This window comes from Tauraco erythrolophus, chromosome 5, assembly GCF_009769465.1.
Source record: "Tauraco erythrolophus isolate bTauEry1 chromosome 5, bTauEry1.pri, whole genome shotgun sequence".
Classification (NCBI taxonomy): domain Eukaryota; kingdom Metazoa; phylum Chordata; class Aves; order Musophagiformes; family Musophagidae; genus Tauraco; species Tauraco erythrolophus.
Genome location: NC_141469.1, coordinates 19,995,234 through 20,016,354, shown reverse-complemented (window position 1 = coordinate 20,016,354; position 21,121 = coordinate 19,995,234). Strand labels below are relative to the sequence as shown.

Sequence of the window (21,121 nt, the reverse complement as noted above, 5' to 3'; positions counted from 1 at the left end):
AAATGAAGAGCAGTCTCTGGAAGTGAATGCAAGCTCATAGCCTTTGACTGTAGGCCCTGCAGCTTAACTTCACTGCCTCTTCTCTGCCTATCTATGCCCATTTTTTCCTCTCTGGTGCCTGTACTATCAGTCCCCTGCTTTGAGTGTGTCAGCACTCTGCCTGCTTCCTCACTCACCTCTACTACTGCCCTTGTCTCCTCATCCCCTTTCCCATCTTCATGGAGTCCCAACGGGAACTGGATGGCCCAGCCACATATAGATGAGTCTGGTCCCTCTTTGCCAGGTCTGTGCTGCTTCTCTAGGACTCACAATGGGGGGTTTCTGACCCCAGCACACCCTTGGGAAGGACCAGCTAAGGAGTCAGTCTAAGAGGCATGGGTAGACATCTTCTCAGCAAATGACACAGTGTCTGACAGAGGGTGCCTGGTGTTTAGACCCCACCAAGAAATTACAATCCTCAGGTGTCATCTCAGGAGCTTTACCCCCTTCACCAAGAAGTGTGGGACTGGCTTGATCTGACCCTCCCAACCCCAAGGAGGACTGGCTATATCTTCAGGTAAATGCAGCCTCATCACCTGGCTGGCCCACCTGGGTGGGAGGGAGAGGGGAGCTGCTGCTACTCACTCTGTGGGTACGTTGGCCGGGCCCCTCCTTGTGAGTACATGCTGTAATTGGAAGATGTGGCTTGCTGCGGTGGCATGTTGGGGTTAACGGCACCTGGCATGACAAATCCTGGAGGAGGTGGGTTTTCCCCCTGTTAAAAAAAAAATTGCAGGAAAAGGGTAGGAGATGACAGGATTTAGTCAGCAATGGTAAAGCAGTGCTGAAGCAGAACTGTAACAAAATACTCAGTTCACATTTCAAGGCCTGAAACCACATTTCCTGGAAGAGTCACTAGCACAGAGGCAAATGCCTCCAACCACCCCAGTGCCTTAGGGTGCCCAGCATAACACTGAAAGCACAGCCTGTATGTGCAGTGACTTCAGCAGCAGAGCAGCACATATCTTCCTGCACAAGGAAGAGGTCCTTGCCACCTCTGACTATTATTGAGGCAGTCCCAGAGCACCCTGCCATCCACAGCTTTCAACTAAACAACTTAAACATTAACTCTGAAGCTTCTAATTTTCATGGGAAAGAGGGAAAGGAAAAATAGCACCACATTTCAAATATTCCAGTGTGGGGCAAGGGCTAGAGGGGCTCAGGACATACTGAGCTCCCACTCAAGGCTTTCCAAAGCCACTCATCCGGCCATTGGTGGGAGAAAAAAAGTAACATGAGACAGAGGAGCAAAACGAGAAGACATGTGGAAGCTGCTCCTTCCCTCTATCTGCATAAGACTGTGTTAAGCACACAGACTACACCAGGGGACATAGTGGGGTGGAGCAGGGGCTCAGAGAGGAATAATGAAGGTTATACCTGTGTGTCAGAGGGACAGCCTGCAGGAGGATGGCTGGGAAGGGCAGTAGGAGTTTTGTTACTCCAGGTAGTGACAGTAGGGGCAATTCTAACCTGAATCGAACAAAGAAATACCAATCATGGAAAACAAAACAATAAAAAAGTCTAAAGGGTTTCACAGAACGAGGCAAAGAAGTGAACACAAAGGTTTGCATGCTGGCATTTGTAACACAGCCATAAAAATCTAAGAAGAAGAAGGAAAAGTGCATTCAAGAGCAACAAAATCACTGTGTGCTGGAGCCAAAGTGAATTGCAGAGTGAAGATGAAGCACAGCAGAGACGCAGCTGCAACAGGCTGTGGAGTGAGTGCAGTGTTACATGTACCAGTGAGCCAGGTCTGCCTCTTTCATCACACTTTCCTACTGCAGAAGCTCCCCCAGGCTACTGCGTAACACCGAGCATCACTATCTCAAGTTCCATGGTAAATTCAAACATATTGCCTCGCACAAAAGCAGTTTGTTTAAATCGAGCTTAAGGTGAGTTAAAAAGGGTTAAAATCTGTGCTCTTGCACATGCACAAACATACATCTTGATGTTAATCGCTTCCCAGCCAGTCTCCCACAACTCCTTTCCTCTATCTTCCTTCTTTGCCACTCCAAAGCCCTTCAGTTCCATACAACCACTACTACCTTTCTGATGGGACAGAAACCAAGAACCTCCTATGCTGGTGACATCCCTGAGCAAAGAGAAGGTGTGCTGCCCAGCATCAGGATGCACAGCCAGCACCAGGAGCTCCACACTCCACCTGAGCACAGGCAGAGGGAGAGCTGTGGCCCTGAAGTCCTGCCTGGCTCAGCTGGCTTCAAGTCCATCAGTCTCGAATCCCGCATAGTGCTGGGCTAATGGTTCAATCAGCTGTACAACAACCACTGCTAATGTCTGCATAACTCACCACTGGAGTAATCTAAAAGACTTTTCCATCCCCTTTCATGCCTGTTTTTTTCAGATAAAAAAAGGGTTCAAAAACATATGCTGAAAAGAAACCAAGTTTTAAGTGCATATTCCTATTTGGGATAGCAATTAAACAAAGGCTTCCTCAAGCTTTAACAAGCCCTACGTACACACTTTCTTAAAAAGAAGTCAAACAAAACAAGTTTCTTAAGACTCAAATATGTAATTTCTTTCCGTTCTGGTTCATCAGCATACCACTGGGCACCTTTCTGACACGGCACCTGTCCCCTTCAAGCCCTTCCTGCTGCACATGAGCTCCCTGGAAAGCCAAGAACACAGGGGTAACTCACTTGCAGCGTACTTCTGGGGTTGAGATACACCCAGCCTTTTCTTAATGAGCAGGGCTTGCTTAAATAAGAGCTTGAAGCCTTCCTGAAACAGTAGGAGAAAGAGGGAACTCTGGTTTAAAAAGCGTTGCTAAGATCTCGCCATCTAGAGGACAGCTGCTATTTTCCACAGCCAAACACAGGAAATATGCAGCATTGCTTCTCAAGGCAATTCACTGGTTACAAGGAGGAAGGTCAAAGACACAGGAAAGAACAGTAGAGTTAATTATTGACAATGATGCATTTAAAATCTTATGCAATGGCATGAGCAAGGTCATCTTGTATGAACTGGATGATGGCTTTGTCCCTCCTGAAACCTACCTTGTTAGTACCCTAGAGAGAAGGTGAAGGCACGCACAGTTGTTATGAAGAGGGAGAGAACAATGCCCAACTCCCCCTGTTCACTTTTCAGCCCTTCTTCCTTTCTGCCCCCGTTTTTCTGGCAGGCAGTGCTTTAACGGCAGCACTGACAAGAGACATGCCTCTCCTTGTGCCAGTCTCTGTTTACGGAGAATTCCCACAGCAATAACCCAGCTCTGCTCTCAGAAAAACCCAGCACAGAGCCCCTGTGTAGAGCAGGGCAAGATGAGCTACAGTGCGGTGCTGAGGGATGAGGGACTCTTTAAGGATGCACACAGCTGGGGCAGCCCACCGCACCACACTCTGGTGATGGCCAACATGGTCTGATGCAGCATCATCCTTAGACTAGATAAAATCAGGGCATCTGCCCCCCCTCATTTCTCCTCTTCCTCCCTGCACGGCCCCCAGCACCCTTATTAGTCCCGTACTCACCGAATCTTTCTTCTGGCACAGCTCACTTTCAGCCCAGGCCTGTCTGTCCACTCCTGTCTCACCCCCTGACTGTGCTGCCTACGCCCCCTTATGCCCAGCTGGGAAGGTGTTTTCATAGTAGGCTGTACTCAACTGCTGAAACATGTCCCCAGTTTGTTATTGCCACTGCTCAGCAACTTCTAGCAGCCAACATCAGAGCTGGGGAGGGGGAATAATCAGTCCCAGAAGAGGCTGATGAGCAGCATGAGCAAGCCCCATGGCCTGCAGGGATGGGACGACATCAGGGACGATGAGAGCAAGCACAGAAAAATGCTGCAATGCTCTCCCACACGTCCTTGGCACTGAAACACAGTTTCAAACAAAGGGGGAAAACACCTAATCTTCACAAGCAGGCTACTTGGCAAGGTGTTTAACAGATGTTACCAGATGAGGAGTAAAGTAGGCATCTGCACTGACTGAAAAGCAGCACCAATGACTTTATCACAAGGCTCTTGGTTATAGTGCATCATACAGCCCCAGCTCAGACCAAGAGAAAGGAAAAAAATGATCTATCCATCACTCTACAGAACTTGAGCACCATGTCCCTCCCCGACTGCCAAAAACCATTTACCTGTTGGAAATATTGCTGGGCTGGAGCCTGGAGCCCTTGCATCTGTCCAGCCACAGGGCCAGCTCGTCCTTTGGGCACAGGTTGTTTCTCGTACGGTGCCTGGAGGATCTCCTGTCCCACTGGGAGCTCTCCTTGGGCTCTGCAAAGCCTGTCCCGTAGCAGCACGATGTTTGGCTGCAATCAGAAAACGACAATGAAGGAAGGTTAAACACACTGCCTGTCACACAGTGCATCACACCAAGAGGCTGACTAGCCACACACACTAATGAGCTTGCTCTCAGAAGCCTGCTCTGTTTTGTTTGATTGGTAAATATTTTCTGCAGGAGACATGGGGCCACTGGAACTGCCTTACATGTGCCTGCCTCCCATCTTGGGCTGTGTCATTCCCAAGCCGGCCTGTCTACAAATATCAGCTGATGGAAGAAGAGAAATCAAAAGAAAGCAACCAAGTGTAAGGTTCAAGGTACATGTTTCCCTGTGCCTGGTTGCAGGAGGGACAGCTGTCCCTTTGGCAGTTGCTGGCTGCAAGGACAGGGTGTGAAACAAAGAAGAACAAGGCTGTTTACTTCTGCCAGCTCCACGAGGCCAGTGCAGGGAGAGGTGAAACAGCCTGACCATCACATGCCACGGTGCATTTCAAATGGCAGTCCTGCTGGCTAATTGCACCATGTTGAGACCTTTGTTTGAAGTACAGCTGTCCACATAGAGAGGGAGTAAAAAACTGGAAGGTCCTGTACCTGGTTGGTGTTCGCAGGGAGGAAACTCAATGCTGCAGCAATGCTGCCCTGGGCAGCCAGGAGGTTGGCGTACTGGCTCATCTTCTCAGCCAAAAGGGCCCCCACAGCATTAGGATCCACTGTCTGGGTAAGCTGCACGGCTTTGCGCAGGATTATAACTTTCTCTATTAATTCCTGGAAGAGCAGGAAAAAAAACAACCCACAGATGAGAACAAGGAGGTAAAGTAGGTGCTGGCTAACAACTGTTGTGAAGGGCTGCTCCTCAGGGCAGGCCTGCAGACCCTCCCTCACCCCATGGGAAGCCCAAGACAAGTGCAGGTTTCTTGGACAGCTACAGCTGCACTAAAGGCATGATTTTCCTAGCACTTGAGATGACAGAACAGCAACCAGCAACTGCACACCAGGCAGCTTTTAACAGCAAAGCCAGCAGTGCATCAGGTAGAGTTCAAAGTCAAAAGAGCTGCTTTTATTAAACAGGACTTCAGGGCCCTATCACACTGAGCACGTCCACCAAAAGAGTATGCTTTCATCAAAAACTCTGGTGAGAGCCATGAGAGCGAACAGAAAACATCATGCCCATCACCACTATTAGTGCTGGGGTGCTGCACATTTGTTTGCAGCAGTTTAGTAAGGCAGTTCTTAACCATCTTAATCAAAGAGATCTAACAACTCCCTTAGAGTTGTCTGTGGTTTTCTGGTTATTATTGCAAAGATGGTTTTCCTGATATTTGCCAGGAATATTCCATATCTCACCTCCTTTGCACATCCCCAAATACCAGAGCTGGTCTTGGTTGAGTGCTAAGTTACAGGAACATTCTCTGGTAAGTTTTGTCATGTTTTTCTTACTCTCACTGTATTATATTGAAAGATGCCAAAAATATTCATTTGCCAATATTAACATGGAATCCCTCTTCAAAAATCTTATAACAGATTTAAAGAGAGTGTACCACACACAGGATTTCAACCATACTTCACTACTAAGGACTGTTTACTGACTGTTCAATAATATTTTTTTTCCCCCCCAACAACTCAGCACTTCAAAAAAAGCGAATAAAAAAATAAAGATAACCAACACAGCTTGTACGAGTTTTGCTAATTCCACATTACAGTAAAGAAGCAGTCTAATTATGACCTCAACAATATTTTTCAACTATAGTGTCGGAGAGCAAAGCAATGCGATCAAAATGCAAATTCAAACTGAAAGTAAATCTGTAAACAAAGCCCTCACAATCAAGAGGCTGGAAAGTAATTTTGATATTTCAAAACTGGAGAGATTTAATAATGTGAAACAAAACTCACATATCACATGTTCAATTAACTAAACAGACTCACTGCCAGGTAACATTACTTTAAGTGCTTTCTAAAACTGGTCCTTCAAAGGCCCTGAAAAGATGGAGGAAACTAAGATGACACTGGAAAATAATTTATTCCATAACTGCTTCATCTCACTGTCATCAGTCCTGTTCCCCCAAGACATTTGCTATATGCAATATATTTCACAGCTGGAAACCAAACCCTGTATGTGCACTCCCCTAGAGAAAAACTCTCTAGATTTAACTCTAATCCAAGCTCCTGCTTTACCAAAACACTAAGCCTTGCAACTACCTTTTTACACAAGAACCATATTAGCATGACTACCCAAAGAACAGAGCAAACATGAGGGCCATCGTGCTTCACAACACATTTTCCAACATCACACTTATGTGTTATTTCTATGAAAGTCACCCATTCCAGAAGGAAAAGGCTTGCATCCTGAGATACATGCAGATATCAGACAGCATCAGAGCTCTACAGTAGATCATTTAAGCACCGACTGATTGCAGTGTGCTACTTTTAACATCGTCCTTAACAGAATTACCAACCTGAAGGGACAAGGGGCTGTTTCCATCCTGAGCTTTGGTCCAACAAGCAACGAGTTTTTCCACGTTGCCAGCACAAATGTAACAGAGACAAGCCTGTGTCTGCAGAAGGCTATCCCCCTCGCTCTCCAGTCTGTCACCCAGGAGATCTAGGAAAAATACAAAACAAAGAAGATGCTGGGGAATCATTTCAGTGATGCTTCCGTCACTGCTGAGGCTGTGGAAGTCTGCAATGCCTGTTGTGTCTCTGCTTAGCACAGTGAGAACGGATATTGCCTCTAGACTCCGTTGGTGAGGACATACTCCAGTGTGCAGGACAGATTTATCTCATGGGAGCCCAGGGCACTTCAGAGGCTGTTAATGTCATGGCAGCAAGGACTTGTCAAACGCCTGCAAACCTGAGACACGTCAGAGGGGACAGTCTATCTGCTGACCTGACAAAGGGCAAGAGGCCAGGGTTCAATTCTCCCTCCCCTCCCCCACCCACTTTTTTCAGTCCCTCATTTCAGGAGCACGACCTGAGCGTGCAAATGGCCAAGGAACTGTGAGCGACAAAGCCATGATACCAGCACACATCAGCCCAGAGTGAAGTGAGTCATACAGTTCCCTAGACACTGTGGCTGGCATCTGAGGGGCAATATAACTTCCCTGCAGGTTAAATCCAGCCAGCTGTCTGCCATGCAGCCACATCAGGGTAGGCATGCTCACTGCCTATGAAAGAGCAGTCCTTCCAAGAAGTCAAAATTGCTCTCGGGAAAGAAGCCTGAAGTGCTCCCTGAAACATTTCCACTTGTGTTCCATGCACAAACACTCCAAGACACTGGTCCCTTGGCCGAGACACCTGTCACATGATCATCATCACCTGTCTGGAATTTGTAAGAGACCAGCAGCAGCAACTACACAGGCGATAGCAGGACACAGCTGCTCGCCGGAGTCTGGGTTCTGTGCCCAGAAAATCATGGAATATACTGGGAAAACAGCACCCCAGAGGTTCCTCTCCTCCTCTGCAACAGGAGCAAAGAACTATATTATCTGAACTTGCTAGAGAGGTACTGCAATAACTTACTGGCAGGAAAACAACCATGGCAAAGTGTAGTTTTGCTATAAGCGGAATAAGTTACATCCAATCTGTAAAGTGTCCTCACCACAAAGGGCTGCAAACTCATCCGGCCTGGCGTAAGTGAGCACAGCAGCCAAAGCCTCTCTCCAATTTTGCAGATCACAAGACCGCACAATCTCTTTCCAGTTCTTCGTTACCACTGCAGTGATGAGCTAGACCAGAAGGAGAGAGAGAGAGAGAGAGAGAGAGAGAGAGAGAGAGAGAACAGAGTTAAAATCTTGGTAGGGTTTCCTCTGTTTTTTAGGATACAGTATAATTTGTATCTATTCAAGTGTACTCATCTCCGCTGTAGCCAGGGTCACGGCAGATACTGCACTGCAATTCAACCGCTGTGCAAGAATACATTTTACTCCAAAAGGAGTTCAGTGAAAATCACAAACTAAGGTCAGATAACACAGACAGGTCAATTATTCCTGCTACAAAATGTGCAAGAAAAGAACGCATGCATCTCCGCAAGCTAGGATTGCTGCAAATGGTTTTCAGCGCTTTTTGAAAACAAAGTTAATATCAAGTATTTAGTTATACATCTTCTACACAATGCCCAGCAAGGGGTATGAATTTTACTTGTCAAACTCTTTCATTCAGCATTAAGCTCTTAGCCTCAGGCTGACGAGTGAGGGACAGTTGAAAAGGCAGCTTGAAAGGCAGCAGTTGGCAGCAATACCAGCCTAGGCTGGCTGCAATATCCCTACCCTGAACTCACGGACACAGGCTGCCTGTCCACAAGCCCTCAGAGTGAAATTCTAGTTTGTTCCATCTCGAACTCTGCCTCCGTCTATTTTGCTCCAGACAAAGGAGGCTTGGCAGCTGTGCTGCTATTTAGTGAACAAAGCCCTTGCCATGCCAAGGCTTTGAGCTCAGAAACAGCTGAACAAGCAGTAAGTGTGCAGTTTGGGACCAGAAAAGAAAAAAACACACCTGAACAACAAATACAAGTCCTAACTGCAAGGTCAACACTCACTTGTTAGCACAGACACAGACAACTGGTCAGCTCTCCATAAAAATACCTTTTCCCAAAGGATGCACTACAGTGAAGAGGTTTCCCCCACACTACAAAATTCTTCCTCTGATTAAGCCAGAGGCACAAAGGAGCTGGGGGTGGGAAAAGAAATCCTGTAGAGTCTTAATACTTGAGATTTTCCTTTTTTCACTTGCCCACTACTAGAAATGCAAATTGTTCCTGTCTCAAACTGGATTGCAGGTGATGACCAGCAAAATCCCATTTACAGAGCCTAGCCTGTGGTGTTGCATGCCCTGACTCCCCAAGGCTTTCAGCCCTGCTCCAGGAACGTACTTACATTTTATAAGCTGCCTCCCTGCTACTGTACAAAACACTCTTCAACAATGGACTGCTGAAAAGTGACCATGAGCAACTTTCTCCCCTCCTCTAAAAGCAGCCATCCTTGCCAAACCAATTGTCCTGTGCTCTTTCAAGGCCACTTCTCCCATTTCATCCTCCTGTTGCTACTTTCTCATGTCAGTAGCAAAAAAGAAAGATTTGAACAAGCAACATCAGCAATCCCTAGCATTGCAAAAAGCTGAAAAGAATAATAACCAGCTGGCCACTACACACCGTCTCCTAGACAAAGGGTGATTGATCTTGAGAGCATACTTGGCTCTCTTCTGTGCATGCAGTGAAGAGAAGGATCAGCAAAATCTCTTCAGACTGATCACAGGCAGAAATCAATATACTGCTGCTGGCGATGAGCATGGGTCGTGTGACTCTTGAAACACATGACAAGATAACAGACTGAAACGTGCGCTGCGTAAGATGATTGTTATTGGTGAGAATCTACTAATGTGTATGCAACTCAGACACTTAGAGACAAGGGAAAGAATATTCTTCCTGTGCATTGATATCCAAGTAGTGTGCCTCTTCTCTCCTTACCAATGCATTAAAAAAAGAGTAACGGAAATCCTTCTGCTCTGAGATCTTGTGGATGACTCGAATATTATTAGCTTCTCACAGAAATAAACCTATGAAATGGCAAGAAAACTTTTAAGGTGAAAAAAGGAGTTCCCAAAGGCCTACATGCATGCTGTTTCTTAACTGAAAACACATACCCTGGTAATTTTGCTCTGCATCTTAGTGAAGTACTTCTCCTGTGTCCTAGAAAGCAGCTCTTGGCCGCCTGCGATGGCCAAGATAATGGCGTCCGCCATGCGGTTATCGTGCAAGCAGAGATCTACTGCGCTCTCGAAGTTACCCGTCAGCAAAGCCTGGGTAATCAAACCGTCCACATCTGCAAGGAGAGAGGAGTGCATTTTCAAATAATGCCACAAAAGTCACTTAAATATGCAACAGCCAGTGATTCTGTCCAACTGTACAACACTGTGCAAAGTCCTCTGCAAATCAACCTGCTCCGAGCAGGGTTGCTCCAGTTCACCTCCAGCCTCAGACACGCGACGGTCACAGCCACATCAGGCGGCACGCTGTCAAGCATCACCTTGCTGCAGAGCAAGATGCTACTAAATGCCAGAGGTCTAAAGGACCTCTGAAACCACTACCCTGCATACAGTGCCAGAAACAAAGTTAAACCTAGACAAGGGTCAATGGCTTCTGTGTTATAAAAGATCCCTGTACAAACAGTGATGTTAGCACTTGTGTGTGTTCTTTTATATCAGAAATCACTCAGAGTAGTTGCATTTCAGCAATAGGGTATACGAGTCCTGTATACTCCCTCTCCTTCCCTAAAGAAGCTCTATTTTCAAGTGCCTTGAGACTGCTGTGAAACGAATGGAGTTAGAGGCAAGTCATGATAACCCTCCACAATCTGTGCAGAAGTTCCCTTCTCACTGGAACACCAGTATCAATATCAGTATTCATAAATATCAGCACATACAATGAAATAAATATCAAGGGTTTTTTTTACCTCCACTAACAGAGATATTAAATGTCTTCTTTGCAGATCCCAAGTCTTCAGTTTCTTGTTTACGGCCCTTCACCCTCTAAGAAAAAGGAAAAGCCTAATTTTTGAGCTTGTATAAGCATTTGGAATATACACACACTTAAAAAAATACGGCTCTTGCATTACAAGTTCAAGATAAACCTTCAGACTATCAGTCGCCTAAGAGATCATTAACGTAGATTATCCCTGTCATTTGTTAGAACACTGTTTCAGCACAGGACAATCAACTTCCCCTGATTCCTGCACAAAGTCACCTTCTAAGCACACTGAGAGGGGCCTGGGCTTATTAAAGGACCTCCAGCGCATGTTCTGAAAAAATCGTTGTTCTGAGATATCAGAGTGGACCATTTTTTGAAATGGATGCCAAAGGGAAAAAGTGCTGGAAGCCCCAGATTTCTAACCACCAGGGAACACTTAGGCAAGCACAAGCACGCACACCTAGAGATCACAAACACCCGCAACCAGACACCTGGATACTGGGTACTGACTCGCATCTGTGCCCCTAAACACATAACCTCCTCCGAGCCAAACAGCCACAACCCCAAAAACAGAAACCTCCCTTCCCTACTCTTTCAGCTTCAACTCCTATCGAGAACAGTCTATCACAATGCCACCTAGGCTTCACTTTGCTCCACTTAGACTTTCAGCTCATCCTTGAAACACTCTGCACCCTAGTTTAATTAAGCAAAACACATGAACACATGCTTAATTTTGAACACAGAAGTCCAGTGTGGTCCACACAGACTTAAGTGCTTTGCACTCAGTACAGCAGTGTTCAGCAGAGAGAAGCTGCTTTTATTACAAAACTCCCCCAGGAATTAAGATAGAGAGCATTTCCTGCAAGTACTTGGATTTTGGGATTTCAAACAAAACCTTTCTGTAACAAAAAAAGTAAGACCAAGAGAGAATTCTCTCTCCACCATCAATTTTCACACCACAGTAAGAGTGCAGAAATTGTCCCACAAACTGCCTCCTCTGTCATAACCCAGTGCACTAGTAGATGCGGTGGGAGTTCAAGAGTCCGCTGAGAATGCTCTGCTTATATACTGATCAGTGAAACTGTAGTTCAGAGGATGAAGAACAAGTACACAGAGCATCCAGAACAGACATTTGGGAAGGTAAGTCTGAAACAAGCTTTCTGTTGAGGCAGTGTCTGGAAGATTATTTTGCTGTCAGATAACGTGATGCACGTTTGGTATCAGTTGAGAGCATGTTGTGACTATCACAGGAATAACGTGCCCATCCAGTTACGTTATGTATGTGACAGCACTCCTCGATGCATCATTCAGGCCAATCTCTCAAATATTTACCACCCATGCTGGAAGGCTAAGGTTATGTTTGGCTGTGAATTCTCTTCTAGGAAAGACATTTGTTATGAGACATCTAATATCTTCATACAGCATATGGCAAAATCCTTATGCAGTCAGGATTTGAGCACAGAGAGCGTAAGTAGTTTTGGGCTAACAGCTCAAATCCTAACTGAAAAGGGAGAGTGAGAGAATGAGGGAAAATGATGCTTGCCTGTTTGTATAGTGATATTAGAATTTTCAGTGCTATTAACCTCACACGGCAGAGGCCGGGTCCTTAGTTCTAATTATAGAACTGTCTCCATATTTAAAACATAGGGCTGAAAACAACACTGTTCAGATGGACAGAAACAATGAAAAGCCGTAGAACCCCAAAGACAGATGCGGTGGAGCACACACTGCCTGTGACACACCTAGCTGAACTGTGGCAACAGACATTCATAAGGCAGCTAGCTACCAAAGCCCTGATACTCGCTGTTCAGGTGCAAAGGTGATGGATGGCACTGTGATGTCCGTGGCAGCAAAGCAGAGAACGAACATTATCCCTCTACTCCAGTACCACAGCTCCATCTCTGCAAAGGGTTATACCTAGAAACAGGGCAGTAATAAGCTGACAGTTTGGTAAAAATCAACCAGAGAGAGGGAAGAAAGGAATGAGGAAAGCAGGGGAAGGAATGCATTAGAGTCGTGGCAGCAGACCATTTAGTACCTGTTAGGGAAATGTCAGAGTGAAAGCTATGGCTGAATAAAGTCCTTGAGTCTGGTGCCAACTGGACTGTTACTTGCAGTAAGCTTGTTCTTCACTGCCACCAAAGTCTATTCACATGACGTCTGAGGCTGATGAGAATCTCAAGCAACTTAACAAGAGCCCACATTTTACTCATTCTAAATAACCTCTTGTATTTCTGCATATCTTCAGCACTAGGAAAAGTCAACAAACTAAAATGCTCTTAAAAGTAACAAAGTAAATACACAGGAGGTCAACACAGTGAGTCTAGAGGACAACCGGTACCTCTCCAAAGAACTGCTCCTCTGTAGCCTGGCTTTCATCCCCCTTGTTCAGCACAGATTCATCAGATTCTGCAGGAGCCTTCAGCAGAGAGAAGATGCCATTAAAAAAAAAGTCAGCAAAAGAGGAAGAAATTCTTTGCACTGCAGAGGACAGCAACCTTCCCACCAACAACAGGCAGAACCAGACTGCAAACCACAGAAATGCATTGGCAATACATGCTTGAGTATGACAAACATGGTAAAGGCACTCCAGTTCCTTGCTCTTTGTCATTACATACTACCTTGTGCTGTTTTCATCTTGTCTGGCTGAAAACATGTAGAAAAACTTTTCTTCCCCATTAGGCAACTACAGATGACATCTGAAACGTCTGTGGCACACAAGCAATGCAGCCCTCCCATTGCAGACTTGGGCCATTGCAACTACAATGAGCAACATCTGAACTGTATTTATCACTCTTGCAGCGAAGTGTTACAGGACCACACTCTCAGTCCTGCTTTTTTTCAAGTCTGGGGAAGGTGTTGCTCTTGAAACCAGCTGCCAGGCAAGGCTCTGCCCTACCTCACAAGCAGCACAAAGCATCACAGTGTGCAAGACACAGGCAGCAAAAAGGAAAGGTGGAGGTACGTCACCGACACCCTGAACTAAAACCTGTGACTGAAAACCCTTCATTTGGAAAGCTGGGGGATATCTGAATGGAAAAAAGTGGTTGTTGTTTTAAGTAAGTACCTTAATCTTACTGAATATAGGAACTTGCCCTGTGCTGGGTTATTTATGACTTACTTTGGGACAGCTACCAAGTGAAAAGAAAAATTATTCTTACCTTGCACATTACCATAGCATTATAAAACTAAATAGAGTTGTACATGTGTTTACTTACCTCTCCCAAGTCACCATCTGCAAGACCTTCTCTATTCAGAGCAGATGTAATCTAGAAAACAACCAAGACTTAAGTAAGTGCCCCTTATTTTAGAGAGGTAGACCTCTCAGTGACCTCTCGGATTGCAAAACTGGCACATGTAGCTAATATGTTGCTTGAAGAACAGTTAACATGAAACTAAAGCCATTTCCTTTCCCAGCCAGGTGATGGATTTACTGTTAAGCCCTCTGCACCCCAAGCTCTGATGGAAACAACAGCTGCTCCATTCTTTTAAACCTTTAATTGCTAACTCGAGAGCCTCAAACCTCACTAGAGTGGCTGGAAACCACAGTAATAATAATACTATCAGAGCAGGACAAAACCCTCTGTCTGCTCTGGTTAGGGAAAATGAAGCGGTGACAATCCTTGCGGAGCAGGGAGCCTGTAAGGAAGCCGTGGTTTCAAGCACAGCGGGCACATGGCTGCGGGCTAGGATTTTCCAAAGTTTGGAAGAGTTAAAACACCCAACTTTTACTGTTTTGCAAAGTAAATCATGACTCCAGATTCAATTAGGGCCTTCAAAAAGCACTGATTTAATCTATAAAGTTTAGAATACATGCAGAAAATATATCAGTTTGGGATCTGGGAGCCTGAGTTTCCTAATGCTGCTAATGTTATCTACTGCTTTCAGTACTGCAGGCTTTATTTTACCATTGAAGGCTGGTTTTCACAAAAAGCTGAGCTCAAATTGCTGGAGATAGTTTTGTCTTTCTTTTTTAATCATTAGTTTTCAACAGAAAGGAGAAATCCAGGACTTGCCTTGCATACGAGAATCACAGGTTTTAAGATAAAAAACCAAAACAACATGTTCTTAGCAGCAAACTCCAAGAAGCTGGTTTGTGACTCTTTTTTACTTTCCTTACCCTACCAGTTAACATGAAAAATTGTGATTTAGTGAGTTTATCTGTGTATCATAAATTTTCAGATGAGCTGTCCTATATTGTTTCTTGACACTAAAAACCATCAATTCAACTTCAATATGGAATGCTTTGTTGAAAAACAGCTACATGAAAACATGGCCTTGCAGCTCCCCTCATCTGTTCCTCCAATACTGAAATAATGGGATAGGTCCAGCATTCAGCTACACCCATTTTCCCAGCTTCTCCCCATGCACAGGGAATATAGAACCCAGAGCAACAGCAGCAGTGGGCTCCAGTCTGCATGAGGCTGCTCTGCAGGACCAACTCCTAAATTTCAACTGGATTTTCTAATTAAGGTCTGCTTTTCAAAACCAGGATTCCCTTTGCTGTGCTTGCCTTTGACTCATGCAACAAAAATATAGAGGCTGAGGACAGACTGTTAGCAAAACCATGATTTTTTTCTGTAATCATGTTTGCCCTAGAGGCTATTTAATTCATAACCATAACAACATTTTTATGGAGCCACTCTTTGAAAATACAACATTAGTTTGATACAATGAAAATTAGTCAAGTATTCAAATCCACTGAATCAGAACTGAAGAAATGCTAGATAGTTCCTGGGTACAGCACTGAAAGCAACAAAGAGCCAAAATGCACAGCAAGTATTCCCCAGTAACACTGAGATAAGAGTCATCTTTCAAACTGGAAGAAAGCTCTATATTTAAGATGTGCAAGTTGCTTCCTGGTAATTCAAATTTTGCCTTTCCAAATGTAACCAGGTTTGATCTTTGTTTTCCTTTTCTTTTTTTTTTGGTAAAAATGAATAGTGTCCCACACACAAAATAAAAGGACTCTTCTATGTTTTCCAAGGTACTTAATGAAACCCTGAAGACTGCTTACATGTTCTTCAACCAGAAAGCCTAAAACCAGATCAGATTCCATGATGCTACAGTAGAAGGATGTCACAAAGTTCTATGAATAGCATGAACCAACAAATATCAAAGCTTTTGATGGGTGAAAATTTCATAGCAACATTGGACAGATGCCTCTGAAGTCTGTTGCCTGCTTTGAAATTTTCATTGAACATTCATATGCACGAAGATGACGTAGCTAATAAAAAAATCCAACAAAGCAAACTGCTTGCTGTAAGAATTTTGAAGTTACTCATGAGTTGTTTATCTAGACAAAATCTAAAGAGCAGAGGAAGATTTCTAGTATCCTTTGGAACAAAGGAATTCCTTAAACAATACAACTATTCAAGTCAGCCACGTTTAAACAGAGGCTCAGGTACCAAGGGTAACAGTGGTTTTATGGCTATTAGGAGAGCTGCAGCACTGACAAATACTATCTGCTGGGAAACACACCAAAAATAATGTTGTATAAAAGTGCTTATTGAACTGAATAGCCTGTGGATACTGGTAATTGCTCTTCCAGTCCCACAGGTAAACCAGTACTTCAACCATACACTGCATCATCAACATTTTAGGCTGTATTCTGCAGATACATCCATCAGTAAAGCATTTAACACAAGCACAGCTTCCAGGAACATTTACCTTCTTCCTCAGATCATCTTTCCTGTATCCCAAGAGCTCAAGGTATTTAACACGTGAATTTTCTTCAAAGTTCACCTTTAAAAACCAAAAGTTAAAGAATATATTGCAATTCACAGTTTTTAATTTTCACCCTCACTGGCTTTTTACATGACTGGCACAAATTACCTAGTGACCTAGTGACTGTGGAGACTGAGTGTAATGAAGAGAACTGAAAAGGTCTTCAATGACTTGAGCACCCAAGCAGGCAGGCAAGGCTTCAATCTAGTTACTGTAGGTGAACAATCTGCTTATCTGCTTCACTTGGAAACCTCTAAATGTTCATAGTGAGCAGCGAAAAGCACTTCTAAAGCTGTTCCAAAGCTTTATCCCTTCTCACCAGCTCCCTGTACAAAGATGCACTGACAGGGATGTGAAAAAACAGCATAACTTTCCCCCAAGCCTTGGCTTCTGTCCTGTTTTCTTATGAACCCCACAAACACCCCTAGCCCTGAGGACCCTCTGTCTTCTCACCTCCAATGACAGGGCTTAGGGGCATTATCCTCACAGCCTACAACTTTGGTTCCCAGCATCAATTCTGCTAAAACATCATAATGCACAGAAAGAACCACTTCTGCACTGCTTTTCCAAGTCAGCAGGGAACACCTGAACTGCTGTTATCCTGTTACCTTTAAGAAGGCCCACACGTTTTTCTCAAAGTCAGCCTGGGCCATGTCGATTTTCTTCTGGCAGTAGCTGATAAAGCCTTCGGACTGCACAGCCTCCTGCAGCTGGGTGGAGCGGGCCAGGAACTCCTTCTCTGTAACAACCTGGCTCACGTAGACATGGTAATGCTGCTGCTGCTGCTCGATGCCTGGCTGCTGCTGAGACTTGGCGTTCTCAAATGTAACCAGCTTGCCTCCAAACTGGAATTGAGGCATACATGCAGTATGTAAAAAAACAAGTATGCACTGGATTGTATATGAAAAAATAGGCACATACAAATATGCATGCACATAATTTTATATAGTGTATATATGCTTATCGTCCAATGGACAAGCATTCCTTACATCAACTCACTGACTGATTTTTTTTTTTTTCCCCCCACCACCTCATATTTCTATGCATGTAAGCAGCTTGATGGATAAGTGAGGGCTTGTTTTTTTTCCTCAGGCAAAAGACTGGCTAGAAACTAAGAACTGGAGCTCTGGGTATGTACAGTGCCCAGCATAAATGGAGTATCTCATGATATTACAATGTAACTACCAAAGAAACCTATGCATCATCAAATAAATGCTCAAGTATGAGTCTGCTCTGCTCTTGGCAGGCTGTTTACCAGTTAAAAGCCTACCAAGAGACAGGTAGTTATGTCATCATTTGGAGAGAAGTAAAACCAACAGAAGAAAAAAAAATCAGAAGGGGCTTATGATATCATTTCATTTTATAGCTCAAAGTTAATTAACACAGGCCAGTCCAATAAATGACAGTCAGCATTACAAAAAGCGAAAGCCTGGCCAATAAAAAGACTGATGGTTGGCTCCTGGAAAACCAGGATGAATAAGGAAATAAACACCATTATGAAGTGACACATCAGTCAGTGGCTAGGTAACATCACTTATCTTCGATGGGAGAAAATCGCATCTAAAATTAAAATCTTCAGGAGATCCCTAAGAAATGGCCTGTGGGTCTAGCAAATAAGCCAAAGAGCAGACTCTGCTCTCACAAAAAGTAGGGCCTTGCCACCCTCTCACCTGGCTCCTCTGCAAATCAACCACGGAGGAGACTAGCCGTGTGCTGCTGCTACCTTGACCAGAACTAACCTGAGGGCTCTCCACCACACTGGCTCACATAACAGCTTCGAACTGCACTCAGGTCTCAGATACTTGCCCAGTTTGGTCCCGTTCCCCACTCCCAATGCATATTTGTTTACTCCAAAGCAAGCACTGCAGATAGACACAAAGCCATAATCCCAAACCAGAAACAAACAAGTGCCTGCTGGCAACACACCACCTTGTTTCTTTTTCCTGAGCATTTTTGTCATGCTTTTGCTGGTTTTCTTTCCCAAGCACCCAGTCCGGAAGCTGCTGTGAGCATCTCCCACCACAATGACAAACAGGGTAAGCTTTCCCAAAGTGGAGCACAATGTTGAACTCCCCTGTTCCTAACATGTTCTGCAGGTGCCACCGCTATCTCTCTCCCTGCCTGGCCAACCATGCCCAGTCTTGTCTCCTGCTTACCGAGAACGATGCTCCCACAGGTCGCCGGATCCATTTGGGTGGTTTCTTTAGGGGCAAAATGACACTCTGTGGGGTGGTTTGCTGGGGTAGCTGCAGAGGCGGGAGGGGCTGTCCCGTACCAAATGGATCAAGGTTCCCAAAAGACGATGAAAGCTTCAATAACAAAAGGGGGGCAAAAACCAAAAGTGATGTATCTCCAATAAACTAAACATAAGTGTTTATTTGCATCAGACTAGTACTCCTGCAAGCAGGGCTGCAGACGGCCACTGGTGACTTCTCATGAGCCCACGTTCTGTCCCCCCTCTTTCTGCCCATATTCTGAGCTGAACATTTCTCAATACCTGGTCAACTTGCTTCTGCCTCAAGCCATCTGTGCTGCCTCCCATGATGGAGTAAACACTTATCCGCCCGTCGAATGAAGCCGCAGACAAGACAGCAGGGTTCCTGGGACACCACTGGATATCAAAGCACCACTGGGTGTTCGTGGGCAACTCATACAGCAGCTGGGCAGCAAAAACAAGTCCAATAAATCAGCGTTTTTATGAAACACCACATCCAACAGCAGCAATTCTCCTGCCTGCCCTGAGACTGATCTGCTCTTCTTGTTCCTCCGCAGCCTCCATGTCACCGTGTACACTGATGGTGGGTAAACCCTGACAATCACTAAACAGGAGACTATCACACACCACTGCTTAATTTCGTTCTCCTCCCATTAAATCTTCTGTTTAATCCATACAGGGCAAACTATGCAAGTGAGGTATGTCTGTACTGTCCCACTGCAAGCTGTGAGCTGTTGCTGATATTCATGCTAGCTCATTCGGAACTAATCTGGCTATCTCTACACACTACATGGACATATCCAGGCTTCAAACTTAAGTCCGTTTTTTCAGGAAAATTGGAAAAGTTAGAATTTGCACTCTGGGCAGCCTCTCCTGCCCTGGAACGGACAAGCCCACCACTGCAGCAGACATTTAACTGTAAACTAGGAGAAATTCAAAGAGCTAAATGCTAACTGTCTCACTGTCTCCCAGGAAACTGTTCTTTATTTTTAACAAAAACATGTAGTATGATTTATCCACATGTAAAGCCTTCCTAACAGCACAATATCCAGCTCAGATAACTCATTTATCACCCCACAGCTTTTGCACTTTCAGGCCAATGTCAATTTTAGAAATACTTCTCACTCTGTCCTCCAGGATTATTGCCCACCACAGGCAAGGAGCCCTCCAGCATGCCTGAAGCCCTTGTGGTCTAGGGGCAAACACTCAAGTTGTCTGAAAAAAAGCATCAGCATCCCCTTTGAAAGGTATCCACAAGCCCAAAAGGGTGGAGTGGGAACACAGTCAAATGGCTCTCACTGATCTGCCACTATTGTAGTAACCTACAAAATACCTCTGGTCTGGATAGAAGTTCTTACACTTACAAAAGGAAAAATGCAATTGCAATGGTAGTCCAGCCACATCACACCCAAATCAAAAAAGTAGGAAGGAAATACTTAGAGTGGGGCCATTTCTATGCCTTAAAATGGGCAGAGATCTTACTATTCAGGAGAGCAGCAGTAAGGACAAACATGTGATACTGGCAATACTAGGAAGGAATCCTGCTCCACCAGCACAAGCTCAGAAGGCACATATACCAAACACAAGTACACAGGATAGGGAGAAACATCCTTCCCAGAAATGCAAGGACACCAACACCTTCTTTGCATGTGCCGCTTGTGAACAGAGATTTTTAAGTGGCACGTGTACAATACCTCGCCCGTGTTCGGGTTGGAGCAGAGAATTTTAGCATCCTTCCCACAGCTAAGTAGCAGCTCTGAATCTGCCATACTCCAAGCAATGGCCAAAATACCCCTGTGCGGAAAGTCACAGCGAAAAAAAGTTTATTGTAAAACACAAAATAGTGATAAATAAAGTACATTTATAAGTTGAGTTTCTACATTAGCTGAGCATTGCACCTCTAAATGCCCTCCTCACTCCTTCCTCTTACAAGAGAAGAAATTTTTCAATGTTATCAACACTTTAGTTATTGAAATAGATGCTTTCTATTTTCTCCATGAAGAGGTACAAAGGTGAAGCCATTGTATCTGAAAATTAAATGCAGCAGTCATGCAGAACTTGGACACCAATGTAATAAAATGGTTTGCTTGTTTGCAGTATCACTAACCTACAGTGTGGAAACCTGTAGGTAAGGTTGGTGATTATAAAGTTTGTCAGCTTTTTATTAGCAGGAGATTCAAGTCAGCAGAACCACTGGCAGCAGTTTTGGCAGAAGCCACAACACAGACTTACTGCTGTTCCTTCTCCTTAAATCAAGCGTTGCTTTTGCACCATAAGGAAAATTTCACTGACAATTGAGGAGGGACAAGAATTTAACAAAATCTTTCCTTGTACCCAAATTTAAGGCATTTAGGGGACTGAGGGGCAGAGAGGCTGTGCATGTCCACATGGGAGGATGTGCCCAGGTGCACCTTCAGTCCATTATCCAGGTAAAATCAACTT

General features: G+C 44.6%; 1 protein-coding gene across 1 annotated transcript in view; it reads right to left on the bottom strand.

Moving 5' to 3' along the window:
- SEC31A (SEC31 homolog A, COPII component) overlaps positions 1-21,121 on the bottom strand; it is a 48,854-nt gene that overhangs the window by 15,247 nt on the left and 12,486 nt on the right. The window contains exons 8-22 of the mRNA XM_086612318.1: positions 20,374-20,473; positions 18,962-19,123; positions 18,621-18,773; positions 17,073-17,309; positions 16,408-16,482; positions 13,956-14,006; positions 13,079-13,156; positions 10,724-10,799; positions 9,915-10,093; positions 7,876-8,002; positions 6,734-6,879; positions 4,872-5,045; positions 4,135-4,308; positions 1,417-1,509; positions 625-754 (exon numbers count right to left, since the gene is read on the bottom strand). Coding sequence (XP_086468444.1) covers positions 625-754; positions 1,417-1,509; positions 4,135-4,308; positions 4,872-5,045; positions 6,734-6,879; positions 7,876-8,002; positions 9,915-10,093; positions 10,724-10,799; positions 13,079-13,156; positions 13,956-14,006; positions 16,408-16,482; positions 17,073-17,309; positions 18,621-18,773; positions 18,962-19,123; positions 20,374-20,473 — 1,955 coding nt within the window. The remainder of the gene's footprint in view (positions 1-624; positions 755-1,416; positions 1,510-4,134; positions 4,309-4,871; positions 5,046-6,733; positions 6,880-7,875; positions 8,003-9,914; positions 10,094-10,723; positions 10,800-13,078; positions 13,157-13,955; positions 14,007-16,407; positions 16,483-17,072; positions 17,310-18,620; positions 18,774-18,961; positions 19,124-20,373; positions 20,474-21,121) is intronic.